General features: G+C 47.8%; 1 protein-coding gene across 1 annotated transcript in view; it reads right to left on the bottom strand.

Annotated features, from left to right (window-relative positions):
* Positions 1-3823: 3823 nt before the first annotated feature.
* OPA3 (outer mitochondrial membrane lipid metabolism regulator OPA3) overlaps positions 3824-21402 on the bottom strand; it is a 36017-nt gene continuing 18438 nt past the window's right edge. Inside the window, exon 2 of the mRNA XM_082605701.1 lies at positions 3824-8173. Coding sequence (XP_082461827.1) covers positions 7737-8173 — 437 coding nt within the window. The 3' untranslated portion in view covers positions 3824-7736. The remainder of the gene's footprint in view (positions 8174-21402) is intronic.

The raw sequence follows: 21402 nt of genomic DNA on the forward strand, positions 1-21402 counted from the left end.
GTCTGCCGTCGCCAGCTCATCTTGCCCCACCCCTGCCCTGCTCCAGCCACTTCGACCATTCCCTGTGGCCACCAGGTCTTTGCACATGCCGTGCCCTTTACAAGAACACCCTTCCCTCGGAAACGGCTGCTCATAAATGAGAAGGGCTCATAAATCCACGCTCACCTGGCCAAGGGGGTCTGACACCTTCTCCTCCAAGACTCCTTATTGGTCACTTAAAATACAGATCTAGAGCATTTTATAGAATGATTCCCATTTTGTACGTACATGTGTATCTACCAATATATATACGATGCCTCACTTTTTTCTCTATACACACGCATGCGCATTTAGGATCATGAAACAGAGCTAAAAGTTAACAATGATCATCTCTGGGCAGTGGAATTACAGATGATTGTTTTCATTTCATTTTCTGTTTCCCAGTGTTTGCTGCAGTTTCTACAGTGAGCCTGCTGTCTCTTGAACTCTGTAGAAAATACGGTTGGGAAGAAAAAAAAAAGAAAACATGATTGGGAAACAAAGTGATTGGAATGGGATTCCTTTTGATACTGACTCCTTGAACTCCAGGCCAGCCAGTGCCCTCAGCTCCCAAGTCACGAAAGGCCTGGAGCCATACCTTCCTTTCCATGGCCCCAGGCCCCATATGATCTGGTCACTGGTCCCTCGTCCTGCCCACTAAACTCCAGGACTAAGCCACGAAATCTCTTTTTTTTTTTTGCACATCCCTCCTCACTCCCATCTCTGGGCCTTTGCACAAGCTGTTCCCTCTGCACCTGGACTTCACCCCATGTATCTTTTCCTTTGTTGAATGTAATCTGTATCCTTCCACTGCAATAAATTATAACCATGTGTATATCAGCTTTTCTGAGTCCTATGAGTCCTTCTTAGCAAATCATTGGGTCTGAGGGTGGTTTGGAGGAACCCCGACACAAGGAGATTCAAGGATTCAAAGATATGACTCTCGGGCTTCCCTGGTGGCGCAGTGGTTAAGAGTCCGCCTGCCAATGCAGGGGACACGGGTTCGTGCCCCGGTCAGGGAAGATCCCACATGCCGCGGAGCGGCTGGGCCCGTGAGCCATGGCCGCTGAGCCTGCGTGTCTGGAGCCTGTGCTCCGCAACGGGAGAGGCCAGGGCAGCAAAACCATTCTGTATGACATTATAATGGTGGATACATGTCATTATACATTTGTCCAAACCCACGGAATATACGACACCAAGAGTGAACCTTAATGTAAACTACTGACTTTAGTAATATATCAATATTTGCTTCTCAATTGTAACAAATGTACACACTAACGCAAGATGTTAGTAACAGGGGCAACTATGTGCGCCTATGGGGGGAGGGGATATGTGGGAATTCTCTGTACTTTCCGCTCCATTTTTCTATAAGCCTAAAACTGCTCAAAAAGTAAAGTCTATTAATCTTCAAAAATGCATATCAAGGAGCAAAGGCACAGGAATAACTCAGATAAGTTTGAAAATAAGAACAAGACTGGCAGGTTGCCTTGAAGAGACCAAAAAATATTTTCAAGCTCTTGGCATTCAGAAGACCTGGTGTTGGTGCAGGACAGACAAACGGTTGACAGAACAGGATTGAGAAAAAGGTACTTATGTCCGGGGAACACAGCGAACGCTGCTGTCCAGTCTCAGGTGAGGAGGGAAAGGACGGGCCATTCCGTGCACTTCGAGATGTCAGCCAGCCATACGTTTAGAAACTGAAGAACAGACATCCCAACGTTATACTCATTAGGAACCAAAACACAATGCAACACAAGCTCAATGAATGACAAGCACAAAGAAAACGTCGATACAAATGTTAGAAGAAGGGAGTTGGAGATATATATTCTTGGGGTTGAGAAGCCCTTCTCAAATAAAGACAGAAAAAACAAGTGCCTGAAAGAAAAAAGACTCATAGATTCAGTTACTTAAAAATGAAAAAAACTTCAGTAGGACAAAACACACCAGAAATGACATTAATTTCAGACAATGAAAACAGGCATTTTTCAAAAGCAGAACAAACGTCCAATAAATGGCCGAAAACACGCTCAGCCTACAGGTAAAACAAGAAAATGCAAATTAAAAGAATAATGAAATTCTACTGTGCACTTGTTTCGGCTGAAAAATTTTTAAGTTTGATAATTGCAAGTGTTGACAGTTCCTCTGACACTTCGCAGAGCTTTTAAAAGGGGGCATTTGTATATTAACTATAAATGTTTGTAACCTATACAGTTCTTTAGCACTTGGCATCTCCCTGAGGAAACGCTCATGCTGGCCAGAGAGGTGTGTGCAGATCGCTCACAAGAGGGAAGAGGGGGACAGCGTCCATGCCCACAAAGGTGGCATGGCCAGGTCACTCCCAAAAGGGTTCTGCCAACATTGCCCCCAAACCAGAGACAGGATTCCTTTCAGGGAGGGGACTTTGGTTTCTCTGGAATGGCTGAACTCTAGGAAGAGACTATCAAAATATAATAAGTATCAAGGCACAAGGATGTGGCCTCCGAGTGAGGCAGGCATCTTGGACGTCACGGACCTCACGGTACCCCCGCCCCCATGTCCATATCAGCCCTTACTTAGTGGAGGCGCCTCTGGGAAGCCTGGCCTGGGCGCTGCCATTCCAGGGGTGAGGGGAGCCCTAAGACCAGAGTCCCAAGTCCGAGCCCACCACCTCCAGTTGCCTCCTTCCTCCAGGACGTCCCAAATGGACTGCAGTAGCATGGCCTGATGGAGGCGCCTGCGAGATAAAGAATGTCAGTTTCACAGCGTGAGGAGAGAGACCAGGACTGTCTTTCCAGCCCCCGCTGGCTGCAATTCAGAACAAATAACCAAAGCCTGCCAGAGGGCTCCCAGATCTGAGGCGACCAGGGGCTAGGGAAGGGCAAGGCTATCCCTATCTCCTCACACAGCTTCTGCTGCAGTCTCACCATCTCAGCACCAGTATGTCCCTTGTCCACACACAGAGCAAAAACCTTGAAGCCATCAATAACTCCCCACCTCCCATCACTCAGTAAATCCTGTCTGCTCCATCTCTGATACATTAATATGCCCAGAATCCCACTTCTGTCTACCTCCACTGTCTCCGCCTGGTCCAGCCACCATCGCCTCCCGCTTGGACAATCACAGCTGCCTCTTCGCTGGGCTGGCAGCTTCCACCTTTGCCCCCCATAGTGTGTCTGGGGATCCTGTTAAAACTAAGCCAGCTCACATCCCTCTTCTGCTCAGAGCACCTCCCGTGGCTCCTGCTCACCCCACAGTAAAAGCCAAAGTCTTCGCCGTGGCCCAAGGCAGCCCGCTTTACGTAGGTTTGTATAAGCCATACATATGTGTATGCTTTTCTTTATGAAATAGAATAAAAGTGAATAGAAAGTAACAGAGTGCGTTGCACACGGTAAGGGCAATTATCGTTTAGCGAAACTTTTGTTCTAACAAGATATGTAATATATGATATATAATATATGATGCTAATATATATTATCATGTGTTATATAATACACACAATAGATTTTATATGGTTATCATACATATTAGGTATATATGATACATATATATACAGCTGTAGTTTTTCTTCATGAAATGCAATACAACAGGAAATATCAAACTGCACTGCAAATATTAGTTATTTGCGAAATTTTCATTCCAATGGTAAATATATACACACACAACATGGAATATATAATGTCATGTGACATATTACAAAAAAATATTTTTATATTCCATTATATGTGGCATTATATTCCATTATGTCACATAATGCATGAATTACACAGCGTTTATCCTACGTATATAGGGTGAATTGTGAATTATTATATAAATATGAATATGGTGGACTATATAAACTATGCGTCTCATTGCGCCTTGCTGCCGTAGACTGAGGGGGAGACTCTGAGATCTTCGAACGGCAGGGTTATCACAGCGTCTCCAGGGAGTAGCTCCTGTGGGTGGGGAATGACGGAAGCGGGAGCAGACAGGGAGGCCCAAGAGGCCACCCGATGGGGCATCAGAGCTGGTAAGACCCTCCAGAGCTGTGCCAGTGGAGGCAAAAGGGGGCCAGCCTTTGTGCCCCTGAGCCCCTCGTCCATCCTTCTCCCCTTGCTTACTCTGTTCTAGGGTCCATAAACTCTTTACGGAAAGGCCTTGACAGTAAATATTTGCATCTTTGAAGGCCACGTGGTATTTATCGCAAATGACTCAAATCTGTCTTTGCCATGCAAAAGCAACCGTAAAAAATATACATCAACACATGGGTGTGGCTATGCCCCAATAAATCTTTGTTCCCAAAGACAGGCAGCACCAGGCCCTTGGTCCCCTAACCCCGGCTGAATTCTGAGAGCAGATCCTCAAGCCGTTCCAGGAAAAGGCTGATCCCCACGCCTGCCTCAGGGCCTCTGTAGATACTAACAACGCTCTCTGGCAGCTCTTCTGAGGGTCACCTCCTCCCTGAGCACCTGATGGAAATCAGCCATCCCTATTACTCCCGAACTCTTTCTTCTCAGCCCTCATCACCCCGACACTGGATCATCTTTCTTTATTGTCTGCTTCCCTGCACTAGATGTTGGCTCCGTGGTGGCGGTGACCTTGTCTTGTTCCTGGCTAACTCCCAGCTACTAGAATGGGGCCAGGCACGCAGCAGGTGCTCAGTCAACATTTGTCTAGCGAGCGGGTGGATGATGCCCTTTTGGGGCTTTTTTTTAAATATGGGGAAAAAATGCATCAACTTGAAGACAACCAATTTGGATTACAAATTTATTCTAACCCCTCTCCCCAAGTCACAAATGTATACAAAATGTTAGCTAGCAGGAAACCCGAGCAATGAAGCAGCCTCTGGCCTTGTGCATTTTGAGAGGGGACTCTTCCACTTCCACACATGCTGATCCCACCCCCACCCAGTGGGTGAAGCGGATGCATCCCACGAGGTCTCGCCACACGTAAGTACACGTCAGGGCTGAGTTTTGAGTCTCGGAGATGTGAGAGCAGCACTACGTCAGGGTCAGGATGGCGCAGGGGTTACGGGTTCTGACCCAGACTGCCCGTCTTCACACCCCACCTCTGCTTCTTCCCTGCCTGTGTGACCTTGGGTAGGTGATTTTCCCTCTCTGTGCCTCGGTTTCCTCATCAAGGCAACAAAGAAAATGTTATGGGGACTAGGTAAAGCACTTAGAACAGTGCCCCGCACCTAACCAGAGCTCAATAAACTCCACCTATTTTGATAATGACCACACCTTATTGACATGATGTGGGGAGGGCAGTAAAACAGTCCCTGGCCTCCAGCAACCCGTGCTCCAGACATGTGTCAGTGCCAGAGTGGACTTCCCTGGGGTAACCATGGCAACAGGCACTAAGCCTGCTCACCTGGCTCCATCAATCTCCCCATCACCCAGTGGTCACTCTGTCTCTTGCCTTCTTCCCCTCGTCATTTAACCCACTCAAGTCACTTCCAATTTTAAAGACACCCCTACCTGGGGCCCACCTCCCTCAGCTCCCTCTACACCAGAGGGGTCTCTTCTAGAAGGAATTAAGATGTTGTTTCAGAACCCTGGTTTCTTGGTTTTCTCTCTGGGTAGGTCTTGTGTCCAGAGTATTTTCACTCCACTGGGGAAGGGAGATGAGGGAGGAAGGGAGAGAAAGCTGGCCCCTCCCACTTCACCTAGAGCTGCTGGGAAACGGGCCCAGGTGGAATGGATCTAACCTCATTCATTAAATGCTAAGATCTTGGGTGTAATCTGGGGCTGTTCTGACAGAGAACTGTGCCCCCCCCCCACTCTCAGTGCTGCCCCTGGGGTGCCTCTGGCCTCTGTGTAGAGATCTCTGCCCCTCTCCCAGTAATCCGCCCCCCTCTCATCTTCCTCCCTGCCCTGTACCAGTACCCTCGAGCACCCTGCAGCCCTTCTCCATCTCCCTCCCTGCCTCTGCTCTTACTGCTTCACCCCACTGGCTTGTTGGCCTTGGGCAAGTCCCTTTGCTTCCGCTGGGCCTCAGTTTCCCCATCTTGGATGATGCTCTACCACTCACCCCCATCAGAACTCTCTCAGCTTCTCTCCTAATTTTAACGAGGCTTATACTCATTTTGGAGATCAGATCATGATTCTCTGACACATCCTTCCGATGACTTCCTCTCTCCAGGGCTCTTTCAATTGGGAAACATCTACAGTCTGAAAGACAGAATGCAGACTGGTGGGGCCCAGACCCCTCCCGCTTCAGAGGTGAGTCCTGGAAGAGACTCCAGGTAATGAATGGTGGTTCCTGGACTGTTCCTCTCACCCTTGTGGTTCCCTGAATGCCCCACGGGGTTGGCAGGAGTCCCAGCGTACTCCTAGGGTGGGGAGGTGCAGTGGGTTGAATGGTGGCCCACCAGAAGATGTGTCCACATCCTAACCCAGGGAAAGTTATGGGAGCTTATGTGGAAAAAGGGTCTTTGTAGATGTAATTCAGTTAAGGATTTCAAAGTGAAATCATCCTAGATTTAGGGTAAGCCCTAAATCCAATGACAGGAGTCTTTCCAAGAGACAGAGAGCAAAAGAAGGCCACGTGAAGATGGAGGCAGAGACTGGAGATAGGGGGCCCCAAGCCAAGGAATGCCTGAGGCCAACAGAAGCTGAAGAGGCAAGGAAGGATCCTCCCCTAGAGCCTGTGGAGGGAGCGTGACCCTGCGAACACCTTGATTTCAGATCTCTGGCCTCCAGAACTGTGAAAGAATAAACTCCTGTTGTTTTAAGCCACCGAGTTTGTGGTCATTTGTTATGGCAGCCCTGGAAACTAAATAACAAAAGTAAGACCAACTGGTGGCCTAGCCCAGTGGGATAGAGGGGGTTATGGAGGCAGGAGGGGGACAGCTGGGAAGGAAGGCAATAACAGCACAGAGATCTATAGATTTGATGGAACATGGGGGCTCTGGTCATGGCCGGCAGTCCCCTGAGAGAGGCCACTCAAGAAGACAGTGGGGAAGGTAGGAAAGGACACGTCAGGAAAGGCCCAGGGACTCTGAGGACAGGTTAACAGGGGGCTGAGGCTGAAAGACAGGTCGGACTAGCCACAGACAGGATCAAATTTTCCACCAGAGGCAGGGTTGGTAGGGCATTACCAGAAGACCCTGCAGAGCCATTCCAGTGGGTTGTGCCGTAGACTGAAGAATGAGAGGGGTTCTGTTGGAATATTCCATTTGAGTGTCTCAGGAGAAGGTACCACGGATCAGGTTAAGGTGAAAGGTGTAATATTAGATGGGTCAACTGCAAGCCAAGATCCCTTTTTTTTTTCCCTCATAAGAGGAGTGATGCCCAGAGAAAGCCCACCTTAGAAGGTGGGAGAGGCAGAAGCTCACTGAAAGACACTGCGTTTCCTTAAGACAGCCTGTACCAGCTGACAAAGGGAAGGAAGTATTCCGATGTAAGAGTCCCAGGGAAAAGTAACACTGCTCAGGTAAATGGAGGGCTGATAGGTTGATTTGGCTCAAGTCGGTTCCATTTTTTCTTCTGCCAGAGGAGTGAGCATGTTGTCCTGCTGGCTGGGACCCCATAGGTCTGTGTGGTTTGGAGTGGACTGGAGAGACAGCACTGCGGACTGTACCAAATGAGCTGGAGGTTGGAGGGGGCTATGTTGGAACGCTTCACCTGCTGGGGCTGGTCGCAGGGGAAGGTACCACGGCTCAGTATGGGGTGACCTAATTCAAGTTCCGTCCACATCCCGGTGGTTTCCACTGGGCCAGCACAGGTAGGGGCAACGCAGGGAGAAGGCCACGTCTAAGTTCAGGCTTCGGCAGGCTCCTGTCCCTCGGAGGAGGACGCTTCCTGGGATGCGGGTGCTGCCTGGGGCGCGGGCGGCGGGTGCGGGGCGCAGAGCTGGGCGCGCACCTCTTGCATCTGCGCCTGCAGCTCCTCCAGGGCGCCCCGCGGCGGCGCCGCCTGCACCTGCGCCTGCAGGGCCTCCAGCGCCAGCGCCAGGCGGCCCACCTCGTCCCGCATCGCGTCCCAGGCGGCGCACTGCTCCTCTTCCTTGTGACGCTGGTGCGTCTGGTGGCGCCAGTACTCCAGCACCAGGCAGCCGCCGCCCACGAGGAAGACGGTGGCCTCGCCCAGCAGCTCGGCGCCCAGCTCGGCGGCCGCCTCCTCGTTCAGCGGCTTGATGACCGTGCCCCGGAAGCCCATGATGCGCATCTTGGTCCGCATCTCCACCCAGTGGTACACTGCGGGGGAAGACAGGGGTCAGGTCATGCACTGGGAGCCCCCTGCCAACCCCGCCCCTCCATGCCTTGGTGTCCAGGTGGGAGAAATGGGGACATAGCAGCCAAAATCACCAGGGGGCACTTTATTTATTATTATTATTATTTTTTTGCGGTACGCGGGCCTCTCACTGTTGTGGCCTCTCCCGTTGCGGAGCACAGGCTCCGGATGTGCAGCCTCAGCGGCCATGGCTCACGGGCCCAGCCGCTCCGCGGAATGTGGGATGTGGGATCTTCCCGGACCGGGGCACGAACCCGTGTCCCCTGCATCGGCAGGCGGACTCTCAACCACTGCGCCATCAGGGAAGCCCCACCAGGGGGCACTTTACATAAGACCCCTGCACCTGGCCTGGTCCCAGGAATGCCAGTCACCCAGAAAATTCTTAAGTCTCCCAGAAAATTCTGGCAAGGAGCCAGGAATGAGAAACTCTGCCCCACAGGGGAGGTCCTGAACTGGGGACCAAGCCCCTGGAAGGTCACTAGGAGCTCCCAGGCTGCAAACTCCCAGGAAGGTGTAAAGAAAGGGTCAACTGCTGGAAGCTTAGATCCTTCTGCTTGCCCCTTGAGCCACCTCCCCTGGCACCGTCGCCCCACCCACTGCCAAGAAGGCAGATCCCCTTTCTTTCCAGATCTTCCCCAAATGCAAAATCAGGGCTGCAACGGAGAGGGACCTCCTGGATCCAAAGAAAGGGCAACAGAAATGTAGGAATCGGGGGCTTCCCTGGTGGCACAGTGGTTGAGAGTCCGCCTGACGATGCAGGGGACACGGGTTCGTGCCCCGGTCTGGGAAGATCCCACATGCCACGGCGCGGCTGGGCCCGTGCGCGTCCGGAGCCTGTGCTCCGCAACGTGAGAGGCCACAACAGTGAGAGGCCCGCGTACTGCAAAAAAAAAAAAAAAAAAGAAAAAAAAAAGAAATGTAGGAATCGACGCTAAGAGACTGTGAGCACAGGGTGACCAACCCTCTTCGCAAGTCTGGTGCCTCCCATCCGAGATCTTCACCGGCCCTGGAGATGGAGCTGATAAGAGCTGTGAGCTCTTCAGGGTGAGGTTTTGGGCACATACCTCGGAAGAAGCTCAGAGCTGACTGATGCTGCTGGAACAAAAACTTGCTTGCCCAGCTGTTCCTTTGTGAAGGAAGATTCTCAGCATTTGAGTCTTAGAAACCAAGGCCGAATTGATGCTGAACCCTGACTCACTCCTGTAATAGTTAACATTCATCCAAGGATACATGGGATTATTGGGGATGCCCTGTTTTCTAGCTCATTTGGAGATTCACTTCCTACATATCATTTTACTTTTAACGTTTAATAATTATCCATGAAAATGCATAAAATATAAAATGCTTTAAATTAATTGTAGACTAATAATCTTAAAGGTAATTCAATCCAGGAGAAAATATTTTAACATTTAGAATCTTATGGTCTCAGGAAATTAAACAAATTAAAAATTGAACTTCTGTACATATTTTGATTGCTGACACATCATTTATTAGATAGAATTCTGTGGGAAAGGGAACTGTAAATATAAGTTCAAGGACAAAAAGGAACAATGTAAAATTTCCGACTGTAAAAGAAGAGCTTGCTCTTTTTTTTTTTCTTATAAACTGGACATTGGCAGGCACCACATCACAAGACTATGTGGATTGCATTAGATACTTCAAAGAAAGGATGCTCCGGGTGCTTAAAAATTTCAGTATTCTTTTTTTTTTTTTTTGTGGTACGCGGGCCTCTCACTGTTGTGGCCTCTCCCGTAGCAGAGCACAGGCTCCGGATGCGCAGGCTCAGCGGCCATGGCTCACAGGCACAGCTGCTCTGAGGCATGTGGGATCTTCCCGGACTGGGGCACGAACCCGTGTCCCCTGCATCGGCAGGCGGACTCTCAACCACTGCGCCACCAGGGAAGCCCAAAAAATTTCAGTATTCTTAACACACCAGAAATTACTGGGCTGGACAAAAAGTTCGCTTGGGTTTTTCCATAAGATGTTTTTTGTTTTTAATTAATTAATTAATTAATTTTTGGCTGTGCTGGGTCTTCATTGCTGTGCGCGGGCTTTCTCTAGTTGCAGCGAGCGGGAGCTACTCTAAGTTGTGGTGCACAGGCTTCTCATCGCGGTGGCTTCTCTTGTTGCGGAGCACAGGCTCTAGGTGCGCGGGCTTCAGTAGTTGTGGCACGTGGGCTCAGTAGTTGTAACTCGCGGGCTCTAGAGCGCAGGCTCAGTAGTTGTGGCACACGGACTTAGTTGCTCCGCGGCATGGGGGATCTTCCTGGACCAGGGCTCGAACCCATGTCCTCTGCACTGGCAGGCGGATTCTTAGCCACTGAGCCACCAGGGAAGCCCTTCCATAAGATGTTACCGAACTTTTTGGCCAACCCAATATATCCTTTGCAGGTACTTGAACTTATGAACAGAAGTTTTAGCTGTCAACTTGAAAATGCACTAGACGGTATATAACTTTTCAATTTTTTAAAGGAGTAAAATTAAAAAAATGTTTTTGTTTGTTTCATGAAAAGAAATTTTTTTTAAGTAGAAAAATGTTTGAGAAGCTCTGCCTGGAGCTGGTGGTAGGATCCGAGGAGTGTACCCAGGGCCCTCTCAGTATGCCAGCTGCTGCGGTCACCATTACTACCAATTGTTACGTAGGCCCTGGTGCTGTGGGGTTCCTGGGGTCCAGGCTGCGAAGAACCCTCCCACACTGAGGTCCCAGCATCAGGTCATCCTGAGGTCCACGTGGGGCTCTGCCACCTACTGTGTGGGCGATGACAGTTCATTTTGAGGCTCCTCCGTAAGAGGGAGATGATGACCATACACCAGCCCTGCTGCTTCTTAACACCACATTCCCTTCCACTGTTCTGGTCCAGGCTCTGTCCCAGCTCTGACCAATGTCCCCTTCTTGACCTCCCTATTCAGGGACCCTCCATCCCTCCCATCAGTCTGTGTATTCTTTTCAAAGCGCCTATCACAACTGGGAATGATTCTGTCATCCAGCCAGTTGTTTGCACTCCGTCTCCGCACTGGACTGTGAGCCCCACGAGGGTGGACCCAGGGCTGTCACAGCCATGGCTGTGTCCCTAGCGCCGTCCAGAACCAGGCCAGGCACACAGATGACGCTCAGTACCTCTCGTTGACTGCGTCAATGGGTCCCTGCCCCAGCTTCCTCCCCATCTGCCAGCCCCGGCCTCACCCCCTGCAACTGTTCTCCATGGAGTAATCAGGAGCTGCTTAAAAGACAACAAAAACCCAAAAAACTACCACTCTTTTCACTAATAAAAGTAACGCACTGCATGAAAATCAAGTACTCAAACTATAAAATTAAAAGCCAGGAATTCCCTGGCGGTCCAGTGGTTAGGACTCCGCACTTTCACTGCTGAGGGCGTGGGTTCAATCCCTGGTCGGGGAGCTAAGATCCCACATGCCGAGCAACACGGCCAAAAAAAAAAAAAAAAAAGAATAAGTTGGAACAAAAACGAAAATAGCCAAAGTAGTCCCCCCACCTAGTCCTGATCCCTCAAACATACCTCTAAATCTTGCCCTAACAGGCCTTTTTGTCTCCTAGCATCCTCTCCCTGACATCTGATAATAAGCATACATTGCTCATCTCTATTTCTGAGTTTTCCAACTGGAAATTTGCTTGTATTTATAAAACTATTTCCTGTTGGTCCCTCGGCCCCACCATAAAAGATGAGCAGTTCTTCCCCATGCAGCCTGTCTTTCCCTGGACCCCTCCGCTCCCCATTCCTACAAGTGATTTGTATATTTGTATATTTCTTATTCTTGTATTTACACTCTTTTCACCATCTCCCTCAGCTCCCAACATGGCCAGGGAGGAAACGAGCAGCCCCTCTTCCCCTCTCCACCCTCCACATCTCCCTAGGCCAGACCATCCTTTCACATGATCAGGATTTAACATACAAGCTGTCCGGTGGCTATAATACCGCCCCTTGTACTCTGTGCATCAGCCAAGTCAGAAAAATGAAAATAAATGGCACATACAAGGTGACAGTCGTGGAAACACTGTTCCGTGTGATGTGACTAAGCTAGAAAGGAGCCCCTGTGATGGGCTGTGTTAGGGAGGGGCCGCCTGGAGGAAGCACCTGGACGCCTTGATGCGTCCTCAGGATCCAGGTCAGACAGCTTCTCTAGGCTTACTCCACAGAGCACATGTCAGTTTGCTCTCAGCTGGACAATGATTTTCTAGGATGACTTGATCTTCCCTCGCATGACAGTTCGCAAACTGCAGATCTTGTGCCATGAGTGGGTCATGAGATCAATGTGGTTGCACAAACCAGCAGTAAAAATATAATCAAGAATATAATTGTTAGGGAACCCTTGACTGAAACCGCCAGCCCCGGCCAGGCACGATGATAAACACTTGCATGAGTTGTCTCGCAACAGGAGGTTCTGATAAAGAACGAGGTGCTGGACTTCCCTGGTGGCGCAGTGGTTGAGAGTCCTCCTGCCGATGCAGGGGACACGGGTTCATGCCCCGGTCTGGGAGGATCCCACATGCCGCGGAGCGGCTGGGCCTGTGAGCCATGGCCGTTGAGCCTGTGCATCCGGAGCCTGTGCTCCGCAACGGGAGAGGCCACAACAGTGAGAGGCCCGCGTACCGCAAAAAAAAAAAAAAAAAGAATGAGGCGCTGCCACCGAAAACTAACTGGGAGAATTCAGGAGGGGCTGAAAGGAGGGAGCACACGCCAGCCCACAGTATGTCTTGTACAACTAACCCAGGAGGGGTCAAAAGGAAGAGGGAGGACACAATATGTCCCACCAACCTCCCAGAATCCTCCTCACTGAAATCCATCCCGGCTGAGAGATGCGTGCCACCAGGAAGGACCCTGAGTCAGAGTGATTAGCCAGAGACAACCCGGAAACTAACCCCATCACCATATAACCTGAGACTGTGAGACATGTGGCGGAGCAGTTCTCCCGGGTTCCCTTACCCTGCCGCTCTCCGCCCAGGCACCCCTTCCCAATAAAGTCTTTTGTTTTGTCAGCACGTGTGTCTCCTCGGACAATTCATTTCCAGATGTTAGACAAGAGCACTCTCTCAGGCCCTGGAAGGGGTCCCCCTTCTTGCAACATAACAGAAAATATTCGATGGACTTTGAGGGCATTACGCTAAGTGAAGTAAGTCAGAGAAAGACAAATACCACATGATCTCACTTATATGTGGAATTAAAAAGACAACAACAACCGGGACTTCCCTGGTGGCTCAGTGGTTAAGAATCCGCCTGCCAATGCAGGGGACATGGGTTCGAGCCCTGGTCCAGGAAGATCCCACATGCTGCGGAGCAACTAAGCCCGTGCGCCACAACTACTGAGCCCGTGAGCCACACTACTGAAGCTCCCGTGTCTAGAGCCTGTGCTCTGCAACGAGAAGCCACCGCAATGAGAAGCCCGCGCACTGCAACAAAGAGTAGCCCCTGCTCGCCACAACTAGAGAAAGCCCGCACGCAGCAACGAAGACCCAACGCAGCCAAAAATAAATAAGTAAATTTATAAAAACAACAACAAGCCAAGCTCACAGATACAACAACAACAAAAAAAAGAAAATAAAACATCAAAGCCAATCTTAAGCACTCAAGGAAAGTACTGTTTCACAAAACTTTTGGTCTTGTTTTGTATGTGACTGTACGAATATGTGTGTGACTGGAACATGGTCAAAAGGTTGAAAGCCACTGTCCTAAGTTTTGGTTGGAATTCCACTGAGTCTACAGATCACTTTCAGGACAGTGACATCTTCCCAACATCGAGTCTTTCAATCCACGAATGTGGTATCTCTCCCACTTAGCCTCTCATTTTCTCTGCAAGTCTTACACCTCTTTGGTTTTACTAATTACTAGGTAATGATGTTTTTTGTCGTTATTCTTCATGGTATTTTATTTTATTTTTTTTGGCTGTGCCGCTGGCTTGCAGGATCTTAGTTCCCCCACCAGGGATCGAACCCGTGCCCCCTGCAAAGTGCAGAGTCCTAACCACTGGACCGCCAGGGAATTCCCTGTCATGGTATTTTAAATTTCATTTTCAATTTGGTTGGGGCTGGTATATATAAATACAATTGAGTTATATAAATGACTTTCTTTCCAGTGACCTCCCTAAATCCATCCTTTTTTTTTTCCTTTTTAGTGAAATATAACGTATACAAAGTACTCAGATGTTAATTGTAGAGCTGGATAATTTTTTAATATGTAGGCATCACCTAGATCAAGATCTAGAACATTCCCACACTCCAAATGGCTCCCACTTTCAAGCCCTCTTCCAGTCAGTACCCCTAATGTCACTATTCTGACCTCTTACGATAGATGATATGTTCTCTTTAAACCCTATTCTGTCTTCTTCATGATAGATATTCGTACTCTTTCTGGTCTGACTTCTTTTGTTCAGCAATATGTCTGTGAGATCCACTGTGCTGCCACGTGGTTCAGTTCATCCACTGTATAGATGGACCAGTTCATTCATCCATACCCCACTGAGGGACATTTAGGGAGCCTAGAGTAGAAAGGTTTCCCAGGAGTGAAACTGCTGAGTCACAGGGCATTGCATCACCCAGACAATCGCAATAAACATCTTAACGAGTTTTTCTGTTCTTGGGAACAAGTTGATCCTAAAATTTACAGGAAATGCAGAGGTCCTAAGAATAGAAAAATTTTAAGAAGAACAAAGTTTGAAGATTTACACTATCAGATTTCAAGACTCACTACAAAGCTAAAGTAATTAAGATAGTATTGGTAAGAGGATGGACAAATAGAAGACTGGGAAAGAACAGACTGTCCAAAACTAGACCCACACATATCTGATTGCTTTTCAAATGCTAGACCAACCTTGTAGTCTTGGAATAAATCCCACTAGGTCATAATTTATTACCTTTCTTATGTAATGCTGGATTCTATTTGCTAATATTTTTGTTTAGGATATCTGAATCCATGTTCAGAAGAGATCTTGGCCTAAAATTTTCCTTTCTTGTAATGGCTTTGTTAGGTTGTTGTATCAGTATTCTACTGGACTCATAAAATGAATAAGGAAGTGTTCCACTTCCTCTATTATTTGTTTGGTTTTTTTGCGTGTGGTAAGTGGGCCTCTCACTGCTGTGGCCTCTCCCGTTGCGGAGCACAGGCTCCGGATGCACAGGCCCAGTGGCCTTGGCTCACGGGCCCAGCCTCTCCGCACAGGCCCAGTGGCCTTGGCTCACGGGCCCAGCCTCTCCGCGGCATGTGGGATCTTCCCGGACCGGGGCACGAACCTGTGTCCCCTGCGTCGGCAGGCGGACTCTCAACCACTGAGCCACCAGGGAAGCCCCCACTTCCTCTATTATTTAGAAGAATTTGGGTAATGACATTATTTCTTTCTTAAATGTTTGGAAGAATTTACCAGTGAAGCCGTCTGAGCCTGTGGTTTTCTTTATGGGAAGGTTTTAAATTATAGATTCAATGTCTCTAACAGATATAGGGCTATTTCAGATTCTCTATTTTTTCTTGTGTCAATATTGTTAATTGTGTTTTTCAAGGAAATTGTCCATTTCCTCTTCATTGCCAAATGTTTTGGCTGAAATTGATCATAATATCCTCTTGTCATCCTAGAATTAGGATGAATTAACGAATTAATGTGTCATTTTTCATCCCTCTTAATGGAAATTTGTGTTTTTCCCCTCGAGTAAGTATTAATCTTTTCAAAGAACCATCTTTTGACTTTGTTGATTTCCTCTACTAAATGCCTGCTAACTCCTAGCTGTTCTTCAAGGTGTGTCTCAGGTATTTCCTTCTTCAGGACTAGGTCAGATGACCACTCTGGGCATCCTCAGCTCCCTGGGCTCCGACATCCCAACCCTGATCAATCTTGGGTGTCACTGGTGACAGATCTGTCTCCCCCGCTGGATCATGCGCTCTGCAAGGGCTGGGCCCAGGCCCGTTCTGCTTTCCCTTCCGTCTCACACCTAAATTCACCTCTGCCTGGGATACCATTCCCCCACTCCTCTTTTCCCACTGTGCCCCAATTCATCTTTTAGGTCTCACCTGGAGTGTCCCTTCCTCTAGGAAGCCCTCTCTGATACCTAGGCTGCGTCAGACACGTCCTCTAGGTTCCCAGAGCTCCCTGGGCTTCCCTCATCATGATGCTGTATATTCTAGGTTGAATTAAAAAAAAAAAAGAATATGGATGCAGAACTCCTTGCTTCTAAAATGGATATAGAAATATGCTTCACCCAGCCTTGTCTGACCTTTCACCAAAAAGGTTGGTTTCACTGTTTTTAAGATCCTTGAGGCCTCTGGCCTCTCCCTGCTTCAAGGGAACTCTTTTATCACTGCCTGGAGGCGAGACTGTAGCTCCTTAAGGGCAGGCTCCCAGAAATGCCCAGCCCAGCACCTGGCATCCAGAAGGCACTCGGGGAATGTTTAATGAGTGGATGAACGGCTCATCTTCCCTTCAGGTTTCCTCAAATTTACCGTATTTAGTCACGATAAGCATCCAAATTTTGTCAAAACGTTGTCTGTTTCGAAGTTTATATCTTAACTAAAGTTTGATGTTTACTGTCTCTGAGAATGCTGCTCCTCCCAAGGGGGAGAGAATTTAACAGGGTGCTTTAGCCAAGGAAAGGGCAGGGCTCACCTAACCTGTTTATCTGCCCTTAGCCACCCTGCTGAAACTTATAACATCATACCACGTGGCATACTGCTACCTTCACTTCTACTTTTTTCTGAAGTATGTTGATTTACAATTTTGTGTTAGTTTCAGGTGAACAGCATAGTGATAGATAATACTCCATTATAGTTTATTACACGATAATGTGTATAATTCCCTGTGCTCTACAGTACATCCTTGTTGCTTACCTATTTTATATATAGTTTGTATCTGTTAATTCCATACCCCTAATTTGTCCCTTCCCACTTCCCTCTCCCCTTTGGTAACCACAGTTGGTTTTCTGTATCTGTGTGTCTGTTTCTGTTTTGCATATACATTCATTTGTATTATTTTTTAGATTCTGCATATAGGTGATATCATATTGTATTTATCTTTCTGACTTATTTCAGTAAGCATAATATTCTCTAGGTTCATCCATGAAGCTGCAAATGGCACTACTTCATTATTTTTTATGGCCAGGTAATATTCCATTATACATATACACACACATACATATATATCTCATATCTTTTTAATCCAGCTGAGGTAGGAGATAGATGAGGCCCCAGGCTGAACAGCTCCAAGCGGTCTCCTGCTGATACTTTGAGATAAGATACCATCAGGAGTATTGGGCCTTGCCTGGGTAAAAGCCAAAGCCACTACATTCTTCTCATGCTTGTGGTGAGGGGGATTTCCCGGCCTGACACATGCACAGAGAAGGTCCTCAGTCTAGGGGAGGGAAAAAGGGAGGGAGGAGGCACCAGCTCAGGATCTGTCCTGCCAACCTCCCAGAAACCTTCACGCTGGAATCCACCTTCACTGAGAGATGCGCATGCACACCACCGGGGAAGGACCCTGAGTCAGACCAAATATGGACACAGGCGAGATGATTGGCCAGAGGCAACCGGGAAGACTGCCCCGATATAAGCAACTTAAATCCTTCCTATTGGCACGCAACTCACTCCAAGTTCGCCCGTGTGTTCTTCCACACGTACTTTGCTTGTATTAAATGCTTTATCTGTTTCACAATCTTGGACTCTGTGCTGAATTCCTTCTTCAAAGAAGACAAGGACTGAGGTCCCTCTTCTTCCCAGAAGAATCACAACCGTCTGTTGATGGGCACTTGGGTTGCTTCCACGTCTTGGCTATTGTAAATAGTGCTGCTATGAACACTGGAGTGCATGTATCTTTCCAAATTAGTGTTTTCGTTTTTTCCAGATATGTGCCTAAGAGTAGAATTGCTGGATAATTTATAGCTGTATTTTTAATTTTTTAAGGAACTTTCATACTATTTTATTCCCACAACAGTGTAAAAGGGTTCCCTTTTCTCCACATCATCTCCAATACTTGTTATTTACAGATTTCTTAATGATAGCCATTCTGGGGACTTCCCTGGTGGTGCAGTGGTTAAGAATCCACCTGCCAATGCAGGGGATATGGGTTCGATCCCTGGTCTGTGAAGATCCCATATGCTGTGGAGCAACTAAGCCTGTGCGCCACAACTACTGAGCCCGCGCTCTAGAGCCCACGAGCCACAACTACTGAGCCCGTGTGCTACAACTATGGAAGCCTGTGCACCTAGAGCTCGTGCTTTGCAACAAGCCACCACAATGAGAAGCACGTGCACTGCAACGAAGAGCAGCCCTTGCTCGCTGCAACTAGAGAAAGCCCGCGTGCAGCAACGAAAGACCAATGCAGCCAAAAATAAATAAATAAAATAAATTTATATATAAAAAATGATAGCCATTCTGACAGGCGTGAGGTGATACTTCATTGTGGTTTTGATTTGCATTTCTCTAATAATTACTGATGTTGAGCATCTTTTCATATGCCTGTTAACCATTTGTATGCCTTCTTTGGAAAAATGTCTATTCAAGCCTTCTGCCCATTTTTGGATTGGACTGGGCTTTTTAAAAAAAATATTGAGTTGTATGAGCCATTTATATATTTTGGATATTAACCCCTTGTTGGTTGCATTGTTTGCAAATACCTTCTCCCATTCCATAGGTTGTCTTTTGGTTTTGTCAGTGGTTTCCTTTGCTGAGCAAAAGATTTTAAGTTTAATTAGACCCCATTTATTTACTTTTGCATTTATTTTATTTTTAAAAAATTTCTTTGTTTTATTTATTTATTTATTTTTGGCTGCGTTGGGTCTTCATTGCTGTGTGTGGGCTTTCTCTAGTTGTGGCGAGTGGGGGCTACTCTTCGTTGCGGTGCGTGGGCTTCTCATTGCAGTGGCCTCTCTTGTTGCAGAGCACGGGCTGTAGGAGTGCAGGCTTCAGTAGTTGTGGCATGCAGGCTCAGCAGTTGTGGCTCATGGGCTCTAGAGCACAGGCTCAGTAGTTGTGGCTCATGGGCTCTAGAGCACAGGCTCAGTAGTTGTGGCACATGGGCTTAGTTGCTCCACAGCTTGTGGGATCTTCCTGGGCCAGGGATTGAACCCGTGTCCCCTGCATTGGCATGTGGATTCTTAACCACTGCGCCACCAGGGAAGTCCTACTTTTGCTTTTATTTCTTTTGCCTTAGGAGACTGGTCCAAGAAAATGTTGTTAGGATTTATGTCAAAGAGTGTTTCTTCTAGGAGTTTTATGGTTTCAGGTGTTACATTTAGGTCTTTAAACCATTTTGAATTTAGTTTTGTATATGGTGTGAGGAAATGTTCTAATCGGACTGTGCTACATGTGGCTGTCCAGTTTTCCCAGCACCACTTGTTGAAGAGACTGTTTTGTTCTCCACTGTGTATTCTTGCCTCCTTTGTCTTGGATTCGTTGACTGTAGGTGCGTGGGTCTGCTACCTTCACTTCTGCCTGTGCACCTGAGGGGGAGACACTGAGTCCAAGTTGGGCCATCTGGCTGCGGGCAAGGGAGTATTCTTCTCTAAGCCTTCATTCATCTTCAAAATAAGGACCCTCCCTCCTACAGGATAGTACTGCTGAAAAGACTAAATGAACTCACGCAAAAACTCTTCACTCAGGGCCAGGCTTAATAAACGGCAGCAAGGCCTGTGGAGTCACACAGACCTGGACTCAAATCTTGGCTCTGTCATTTCCTGGATATGCAAGCTGTACCTCAGTTTCCCCATCAGTAAACTGGGGATACCCAACTGGCAGGATTGGGAGAATGGCAATGAAAGACTAAAAGAGAAATTGCTCAATTTAATAAATGTTAATTTAGCATCCTCTTCCTGACTCCTGTGCAGAATTTTACTCCTGGAAATATGTCCTACCAAGTGGTCTGAGCTCTATGCCCTAGGGCTACATAGAATAGTTTTCAGCCTCCTCACTCGTCTCTGGATCTCCAGTCTCATTCCCTTTGATCCATCCTCCATACCACAGAGTATCCCAACTCAGATATCCTCTCCTCCCTGAGCCCCAGACTCCTGGGCAACCCCGCCCTAGCTGTGACCACTCTGGGCCATCACTGTGTGGTGACAAGTCTATCTCCCCAACTGGACTATGAGCCCCATGAAGTTAGGATTTGGAGCTGAATTGGTCGCTGCAGTGTCCCCAGCCCTGGATGGGGCAGAGAACAGGTACTCAGTGAGGGGGCTGATCTGTGGAAGTCCCTGGGAGGGAGCCGTGGACCCCTGGCATGGCTCCCTCTCACCTGGCTCTACTCATCACCACACTCAAAAATTCGTCACCTGCCTTATTGTGATGTTCACTTTACTGTGGGGCTTGCTTTAAGTGGTGGCCTTGGAATAGAACTGGCAATATTTCTGAGGTCTGTGTATATTGTGAAAGTGCTTTCCTGCACATGAGACTGCATTTGGCTGGAATGTATCTGTTTCCTCAGGAAACTGTGCTCCTAAGACAAGGACAGGGCCGGCGGGGGTTGCGGGGGGAGAGAGGCCAGGCGCCTCGGGAGTTTAAGGACATGAGACAGGACCAAGGGCCTCTCCCCCAATATTGGAAACACATCTTCATGCACACAATGGCTGCTTCCTTGTAAAATAAAGGGAACGTGTTCCTAATATGGGCCAGCATTCAAATGTGAGCAGTGAGTCATCATAACTACACTACCTATTATATACCTACTACTTATGTAGCCTGTGATGAGGGAAGGGCTGTGACAGAGATGCTAAATACTGAACTGCTAAATACGTTAGCTATGGAGAGGGGAGTGCTTTTTAAAACATGGGAGGGGGAGAATAAAAGCACTAAATCCTTACCTTCCATAATAAGAAGTCAACAGGTAATAAAAAATGGGGAAACAGGGACTTCCCTGGTGGTCCAGTGGTTAAGACTCCACGCTTCCACTGCAGGGGGCGTGGGTTTGAGCCCTGACCAGGGAACTAAGATCCTGCATGCCATGCAGCATGGCCAAAAAAATAAAATTAAATTAAAAAATGGGGAAACAATCTTTAGAAATATGGTGGTAAATACCAAAAAACAGCTAAAACATTTAAACTGTTTACCTGTGGGGAACTGGAATTGAGGTGGAAAAGGTTCAGTTTTCTTCTTTTCATCATAAATCATAGATATATTTGACTTTAAACTAAGTACTCATATTCCTTTGACAACATTAGTAATTAATGTAATTTTTAAAACACAAATACATTTAGAAGACTTGTCCA

Source organism: Mesoplodon mirus, assembly GCF_964341445.2.
Source record: "Mesoplodon mirus genome assembly, chromosome: 19".
NCBI lineage: Eukaryota > Metazoa > Chordata > Mammalia > Artiodactyla > Ziphiidae > Mesoplodon > Mesoplodon mirus.